We start from the raw sequence: 9,306 nt of genomic DNA, 5'->3' as shown, positions 1-9,306 counted from the left end.
TTTTTTAGTAGTATCATCTTTTGGATGATGCAAACTTCTCACTGAAAACAGCACCTGATCCTTTTCTGCATGCAGTTTACTAAGGCCTGGTGTAGTTCCCAATTTTTTTTCCTTAAAATGTTACATCAAATTTTTAGATACATACATGGAGCATTAAATATAGATAAAAATTAATTGCACAGTTTGTATGGAAATCGCAAGATGAACCTTTTGAGCCTACTTAGTCCATGATTAGCTATAAGTGCTACAGTAACCTACATGTGCTAACGACGGCTTATCTAGTCTCAAAAGATTCGTCTCGTGGTTTTCAGGCGAGTTATAAAGTTAGTTTTTTCATTCGTGTTTGAAAACCCCTTTCGACATCCGATCAAACATTTAATGTGACGCCAAAAATTTTCTTTTCACGAACTAAGCAGGGCCTAAATTACTTTCCTGTGGCCCTGCATATGAGTCATGTAGAATCCTGTCAAAATTGCCAAGTAATGTGACAAGATGGATTACTTGAAGCATGAGCAAGGAAGATTCAGGTAGAATATACTAATCGTAGGTGGACTATACTATTCGCATTGAAGCTGTGGTTGGGGTTGGTTTGTGTCCAATGAGACCCAAAACGTACACAAGTACACACAACGGCTTAAAAGACTTGCCCCTGTCAGTCTGCAACTAAAATTTCTTCTGATTATTGACAGTTGATTACTCAAAAGATCTCATCCAAGCATTGAGTTATAATCAGACGGTCCAAAGCTACCCTAGTTCTTATAGTAGCAAGCAACATATGAGGAATTGCTAGTCTTTGTTGAACATCAACCAGCCTTTTTATCCATATATTTCAGGTGTATTTCATCAATTTCTTTCTTTTTTTAAAAAAAATGAATTTAGCATTTGCAGATTTAGTTTCAGGCCGGCTTTCTGCATGCATGTATAGGGCCATCTCAGCAAACACATTTCTGGTAAGTTACCTACCACTACCAGTCAACTTCACCGATAAAAATACATTTATGAAGATCAGTACATAGATCCTCCATATACACTCCGTCACTGGTATAATCCAAGTATTTAGCAGCAATCAGCTGCTATATATTACAACAACACTGATCGATCGATTGATCAAGCTAGCCAAGCAAGATTAATCATCAATTATTTGGTGCTAAGTAAAAATTAACTCCTAACTAAATCCATAATTTCTGAAAAGGTAAAAAAAAACTCATGAGAAAGATGACTAGTTCAGTGGTTGATGTAGAGGTTGTACTCAACGGTGGCGTCGCCGGTCTTCATGTCGAGGGTGTGGGTCCGGGCCTGGGCGTAGCCGCGGGCCCACCGGAAGACGCCGGTGCCGCCGACGACGGCCATCTCGCGGACGGCGGCGAAGACCTCGTTGCGGCCCATGATGGCGACGGTGCTGCCGTTGTACCTGCCGGACTGGAAGACGAAGTTCATGTTCATGAGCAGCGCCACCGTGTCCTTGCCGGCGCTGACGTAGGTGCCCTGGGCGCGGCCCACCGGCGACGAGGCGTTCAGGTCGGGGCCCGACGTCAGCGGGTCGTCGATCACCACCACGGCGCCGAAGAAGCTCGCCGACGAGTTGGTCGTCGCTGCCCTCGCCACCTGCACCGCCGTCGGGCTCGGCCCGCTCACCACGTCGTGCCAGTACACCTTGATGTGCGTCGTCGTCGCCGTCGTCTCCCCCGCGGCAGCATGGACAGCTCCGGCGATGGCGACCACGGCGGCGACGACGAGGACGAGCTGGATGCTGCGTCGCGAGATGAGCATGGCGGCCATGGCTAATTAACTGTTAGATTATTGGTTGGCAATGGCGCGGCGAGGAAGGTTGGTGGTATCAGGTATGTATTTATGTAGGTTTGGAGGGATTGGGATCCCTCCCTGACTTCATGACTGACATGTAGGCCCCATCGCTCGTGGGCCCACTTGTCGGTGACCATGTTAGCGAGGGAAGTTCACGTCAGAGGATCTGTTTCCGGTTTGATGGGATGCATGGCGTGTTGTGGTGGTTGCGTTGGATGAAATGTTTGGTCCGATGCCTCCACTTGTTGCTTCCACCATGAGTTGACGAGTTCGTTTGGTGTGGAAGAAAGAAGACGAGGACATGGACGAGGAGCCTTGGAAATGCGGTGGAAATAATTCTGAGAAGCAGACGAGGACGAGGAGGTCTCGTTTGGGAAAGCTAAGGGCCTCTTTGAATCGTAGGATTAGAAAAATAGAGAAATAAGAAAAAAAAATATAGGATTCGGATAGGAATGCAAGTGTAAAACAGATGATTGCAAAACACAGAAATTGCCGTTTGATTGGACCGCAGGAAAAACATAGGAATCAGATAAGAGAAATAAACTCAAAAGAAATTTTTCAAGAGGTTGTAGCTCTTGCTAAGATTCCTCCAAAATCCATATGCAATTAACCATTCCATAAGAATTTCATAGGATTTGGAAAGCTTCAATCCTTTGAATCAAATGATCACACAGAAAAAATTCTTATAGGATTTGAATCATATTAAATTCCTACATAAAATCCTTTGATTCAAAGGGGCCCTAAAATTCTAAAAAGCAGCTGACGAGATAGGAGTACTATATAAATTAGGAAATATAGCTTGTAGATTTTAGTTTATTTTTTAATTCTATAACTACAACTTTTTAAAATCTGAATGAAAATCTGAATTGTTTGAGAAGCTTCTAGTGAGAAGCTTCTAGAGATTTTATGAGAAACTATAGTTGTCAGACGCTTGCTTAAATCAGGTCCCTAGTGTTTCTGTGTGTATAGCATCTAGAAGGAGTTGCTTTTCTACATGTGTACTCGTGAGCGCATTTTCGGCGCATCACATCTTCGGATGTCTCGTGGAGTACGTAATTGAAAAGCATACATATAGTTGAGAGGACTTTGTGTTCTCAAAAAAAAAGGAAAAAAGTTGAGGACCTTTGAGGTTTGCCAACCCGAGTTCATGTGTTTGTTTCATATATAACACGCTTATATTTTCTCTTTAAATATTCGATACTAGGTTTTTCCTTGTTATCAAGCACATACTGCATAATTTCGACATTATTGTGTTCATGATGTGGTAGCGAGCGACGACATTTGGATTTTATAATCCACGAAGATGTTGAGAAATTAGTATAGTTGTCCCATTTTCATGAGAGACCATAGAAATCTAATGCAAAATCATTTTTACGTTGTTTTATTTTAGATATTGACTAGAAAAAAAATACCCGTGTGTTACAACGGGTAATATGTTTTTAATCAATACTCCCTCCGTCCAAAAAAAGACAAACCCTGGTTTCTTTGTCCAACGTTTCACCGTCCGTCTTATTTGAAAAAAATATGAAAAAAAATTAAAAAGACAAGTCACGCATAAAATATTAATCATGTTTTATCATCTAACAACAATGAAAATACGAATTATAAAAAAATTTCATATAAGACGGACAGTCAAAGTTGGACACGAAAAACCAGAGTTTGTCTTTTTTTTTTAGGACGGAGGGAGTATATGTTATACTACTTTCTTAGTTTTGGGCTGGAAGCTCATCCCTTCTTTTTCAGCCCCAGCCCAATCTGCTACCTCCCGCCACTCGGGCACCTCTCTTTGGCCCAACCCACAGGTGGAGCCTTGGGTCTAGCTCACACGTCTTCAACCTCTAGAAAGATGGTGCCGTTCTTGCACGATGTCTTCAACCTTTAGAAGATGGTGCCGTTCCTGTATGAAAACAAAATAGAAGACTATGGCAGGGTCTACCCCAAGTCAATAGAATGACTGAGGTTGTGTTTAGATCCCGGGGTAAAAAGTTTTAGCGTGTCATATCAAATATACAAACACACATTTAAAGTATTAAACGTAGACTGAAAACAAAACAAATTACAAATTTCGCCTATAAACCGCGAGACGAATTTATTAAGTCTAATTAATCCGTCATTAGCAAATATTTACTCTGACATCACATTGTGAGATCATGGAGCAATTAGACTTAAAAGATTTGTCTCATAATTTACACGTAATCTGTATAATTAGTTTTTTTCTTATATATTTGATATGAAAAAAATGAAAAATTCTAAGAGGGGATCTAAACAATCCCATTGTCGAGGACTTCCAGGTTTGCCAACCTACGGTGAAATGGGCTTGGGTCGTTAGTGGGGGTTGGTGGCCACTGCCGGTCGGGTCGGGTCGCATCACACGTAGTACGTCACACGCCGTCCGATCCGATCGATCAACACGGTCGTGTGTGTTCTGTTCCGACCCCCGTACGCGCATGTATTGTTGTTACTCGCTCCGTTATAGCGTTAGATAGAACTCCCTCCGTTTCATATTAGAAGACGTTTTAACTTTTTTTTCTAACCAATGTTTTTGTTTAACTAAATTTATAGAAAAAAAATAGTTGCATTATCAACATAAAATAACAAAATAAATATATTATCAAAATATTCAATGTTAGATTTAATAAAAATAAATTGGTATTTTGGGTTTTGCTAAATTTTTTTATAAACTTAGTTAAACCTGATCAAGTTTAACTATAGGAAAAGTCAAATCGACTTATAATATAAAACAAACTGAGCAAGATAGAAATGAATATCTGATCTAGTAATAAGATATATTACTTAAAAACAATTTCTCTATATGAGGATCCTTATAGGTTGCAGACAGACCGTAACGTGTCGCGTTTGCAAAATCAACCATCCATTTTCACATACGGCTCCTTCCTTCAGAGGAGCGCATGCGGGCCTCTTAAGGGGCATTTTCGCATGCGGATCTCTTAAGTGGTCTGTATGTAAAAATACCCCTCATCTCCATAGATTTTTTTTTCCTGAGAAAGCTAGCTAACCGAGTTAGTTTAGGATAATGACAGTAACTAAGGGAAGATTTTTATTTTTTTTTTGGAGATTTGTTTTACTAACAGATTGAAATAAATCAATATGTGAAACAAACTTTCACATAAAATTTAAAACTTTCTATCGAAATATTAAAAGCGATACATAAAATTTAAAACTTTCAACTAAAAATTTGAAACTCTAAACTCAAAATTTTAAAATTTTCAACTTGAAATTTGGACTTTCAAGTTAAATTTGAAAACTTTTGGCTCAAGATTTAAACTTTGAAGGCAAATTTTGAAAATTTTCAACTCAAACTTTGTAAATTTTCAACTCGAAATTTAAATTTGTAAGACAAATTTTAAAAACTTTCAACCCAAATTTAAAAACTTTCGACTTAGATTTGAAAACTTTCAACTCGAGATTTGAAAACTTTCAAGTCAAAATTTCAAACCTTTTAACTAAAGAGATAATCCATGAAATGCCATTGAAACGTCCAAATCCCAGAAATGCCATTGACAAGTATGAGTTCCAAGAAATACCATCATACAAACGATTTTGTCCCAAAAATGCCATCGCCGTTAGGGTTTTGTCTATTCCGCGCCGTTACATTCTATAGGATGAACAGTGTATTTAACGGCACGGAATGGAACAGTGTATTCCGTGCCGTTAAATACACTGTTCATCCTATAGAATGTAACGGCGCGGAATGGACAGAACCCTAACGGCGATGGCATTTTTGGGACAAAATCGTTTGTACGATGACATTTCTTGGAACTCACACTTGTCGATAGCATTTCTGGGACTTAGACGCTTGTCAATGGCATTTCATGGATTATCTCTTAACTAAAAGATTTGAAAACACGTGTACTGAAGATTTTTAAAAAACAAATAAAAAAAGTGAAAAAGGAAAAACGCGCCGATGGGAGAGTGGCGCCAAAATCGGAGAAAATCGTGAAAAAAAAGAGAATCACGAAGCAGGGGGTGCCAGCTGGCGCGCGCATGCCAGATAGCCACCCTTTTTTTTTCTCCCGTCCACTCTCTTTTCCCTCCCACAATTTCAAAATTTTCAACTCCTCTCCCTCTCTCTTCCTCTCCTCTCCTCTCCTCTCTCTCTCTTCCTCTCCGAGCAGGAGTGAGCGCCACGCGGCACCACCATTTCATTTTTTTCAACTCCTCTCCCTCTCTCTCTTCCTCTCCTCTCCTCCTCTCTCTCTCTTCCTCTTTGAGCAGGAGTGAGCGCCGGTGGGCCGCCGCCACCGACGAGGAGACGATCGGGAGCGGGTGGCGGTAGAGAGAGGCTGCGGCGACGACAGGTGGCGGATCCAGCGGTGCCACCCTCGGGAGGGCCGGATCTTCCGCCCTCAAGAGTGGCTACGGCAACGGCAGGCAATGATGGTGAGCAACGAGGGCAGCGAGTTCAGGCGACGGTGACGGTGGGAGTGACGGCACGGCTGTGGCGAGCTCGGGCAATGGCGGGCTCAGTCTCCGACCTCCCGGATTCCGTCGCCTCTCCTCCCTCTCTCCCTCTTCTTCTTCGATGTCGGTGGCCGGAGGTCGTGGGGCAGCAGATCCGTCAGCCGTCAGCGGATCCATTGGTGGCTGGTGACGGCGACGACGGGAGCAGCTGCGGTGAGCTCGGGCGGCGGCGAGGCTTAGGTCTTTTTTGGGAAATTTTTTTTGGTATTTTTTTGTTTTCACGTGCGGGCGCTATGCCAAAGTCGGATTTTCTCATGCGATTGCACTCGCCGCATGCAAAAAAACCGATTTTTGCATACCTTTAGGTGCACGCGGGCCATCCATTCGCATGCAAAAATAGATTTTGGTCGCATGAAAAAACCGAATTATAGTAGTGATATGTTCAAATCTAGTCCTAACTTGCCCATCATTTAGACGGAGGGAGCACATCATAAGATGTGAGAGTGCCATGTTGCGTAAGAGCAAGCACTATATAAAGACTCATGTTTTGCCGCTAAAAATACCACATAGAATTAGTTATGAAGTGAAGACTGAAGAGAGAGGAATGCCACATAGAATTCCATCTCTCATGCAAAGAGTAATCTCTACACAATCTTTAAGAAAGTGGAAAAAAAATAAAATAGTGTGAGAGTGAGCCCATTAAAGAAGATTTTGGAGTTTGTGGGCTAGAGGTACATGTTATCTCTTAATTAATTTATACCAGATGACATAGCTAGTTAAAATTAGAGGTGGTAGTCACCTCCGCGGTAAAACTTGATCTAATTGTGTCCAAGTCCTCCATTCCTTTTTTTTTTTTTGACTCCATTAATGTTTTAATGTATTTAATCATGTCTTATTCAACTTTTTACAAAATATAAAAATATAATCCATATCTAAAGTACATTTATGATAAAATAAACAATAAGTATATGTTTTGTCTTATTTTAAACCAGACGAATAATCTTCCAAAAATATGTCAAAAAGCGGGGCGTGCGTACGACCGGGGGTGTGGTCTTGGTGGTTCTCCCACTGGCTTGTTGACTTAATCAGCATATTCAGGACCATTCTTTTTTTCGTTCTTTTCTTTTCTTTTTTGTTGCGTCAGGAGTCATTCTTGTTGTAAGCACGTCTCATATACATCGATCTATCTTCTGGTTACCATTAGTCGGTATAATTAGACGGGGTTAAAACTTTTAAGTCCCTATCACATCGGATGTTTGGATAATAATTATAAATATTAAACGTAGACTATTAATAAAACCCATACATAATCTTGGACTAATTCGCGAGACGAATCTATTGAGCTTAATTAATCCATGATTAGCCTATGTGATGCTACAGTAAGCATTCTCTAATTATAGATTAATTAGGCTTAAAAAATTTGTCTCGCAAATTAGCTTTCATTTATGTAATTAGTTTTGTAAGTAATCTATATTTAATACTTTAAATTAGTGTCTAAATACAGAGACTAAAGTTAAGTCCCTGGATACAAACACCACCTTAGTTGTCATCACTTACTGTACCTTTTAAGTGTACGTGAATACAACAAGAGAACGGGAATGGATTCTACTTTATCGAGGTATGTTTCCATCTGTACCCTTTTCTCCTAAATCCAATTCAAATAGTTATAAAAATTTAATATAAAGAAATGACAATGTATAGAGTATATTAACATGTATGAGTCCAAAATAATCGAGATTAAATTCGACCTACATCTTAGAGCAAAAAAAGAGACAAATTCGGTGTGTAATAAACAGTATATGCTATTTATACGTTGAATTTATCTTTTTAAATATCTCAATATATTTGTTGAGTTTGGATATAAAATTTTGTAGACTGTGATAAATATATTGTGTGAGTGTTGTCAAATATTTTGAGAGCATTTCATAACTATTTAAGTGGTTTTCAAATAAACCAGGGACTTCCCCTTCACCCTTGCGAGATCAAAATAGTTTTTCCAAGATAACAAACTAGTGGAACCAATATTCCACCCGAGTTAAGTCCTAAACTTGACACGGGTATTAATATTTACGGCTATTTGTTCTATAAGTGGTATACAACTTACCCGATAACAGTGAGACGTTTGTGATAACTTTGTCAATCTTAAGATATGATGGTACAGTCTTTCGGAGGTGCTCATAGGGCTAGGGAATGTGTGTTCACACTTATATGGGTGAGTGTGCATGTGTGGTAAGCCTTACGTCTATATTGTGTTTTCTTAAAAGAAAATGCATACAAAAATTTGGTTTTAATTTGCACCTGTTGGGTCTAGATATTAATCGATTTTTGGATATGTAGGTAGCCCAGGCCCAGCAGAAGGCTGGGCTAGGCCTTGCTAACAAGGCCTATAATTTTGTACCTGTCAGAGCCCAATCTAGCAGCACGCTGACCGGTCAAGGTCTTGTTGGGCATCCTTCCCAACAGCACAAAAATCACGGCCCAATACAATTAAGATCAACTTCATTTTCATTCAAGACCTTTCACAACTTTCAGCCTGTGTCCCATATATAGATGAAGATGGGTTAGTTTGATCCATGCCATTACAAAAGGTACCATTTTACATAAATGCCACTGCTATTCATCTATTCGTAACCATACCATTCGTATACACTATGAATTGGTTCCATGCCATACCGTACGCGCATACCTATTTGGACTCATTTTCTTTTGTACTGTACTTTTGTATGGTCAAATTTGCTCCTATACTTAACTTCTCCTTTAGCTATCGTCTTCTTCTTCCCAGCCAACGAGAATGGTGCGATGAGGATGGAGAAGGGGCTCGAAAGCAGGGCTAACAAGGACGAGGCAGGTGGTTTCGCATCTCTCTCAATGCCGACGATCCCTTGCACGGTGAATCGGTGGCATCGTGCATCTCCACCGTTTGAGGAGTGCCCAAGCTGCTCCTCGCCAACATTGCCAAGCTCCGGTTGAGGAGCGAATCGCACTACTAGAAAAAGCATTTTTTCCGACGTGAGGGTCTTATTTTTGCAGGCGAACATGACCCTTAGAGCCAAATGACCGCTTACAAAAATATAAATCGGG

At 40.4% G+C, this 9,306-nt stretch overlaps 1 protein-coding gene across 1 annotated transcript; it reads right to left on the bottom strand.

The window, feature by feature from the left end:
- Window positions 1-977: 977 nt before the first annotated feature.
- Window positions 978-1,849, bottom strand: LOC4351644 (dirigent protein 22). Its single transcript, XM_015762613.3, has one exon. It carries the CDS (start codon window positions 1,777-1,779, stop codon window positions 1,225-1,227), a length of 555 nt encoding a protein of 184 aa, XP_015618099.1. The 5' UTR covers window positions 1,780-1,849; the 3' UTR covers window positions 978-1,224.
- Between the last annotated feature and the right edge of the window lie 7,457 nt (window positions 1,850-9,306).

This window comes from Oryza sativa, chromosome 12 (genome assembly GCF_034140825.1).
Source record: "Oryza sativa Japonica Group chromosome 12, ASM3414082v1".
NCBI classification, from domain to species: Eukaryota; Viridiplantae; Streptophyta; class Magnoliopsida; order Poales; family Poaceae; genus Oryza; species Oryza sativa.
The sequence above is the reverse complement of the archived record's forward strand: the minus strand, read 5'-3'. Positions and strand labels throughout refer to the sequence as shown.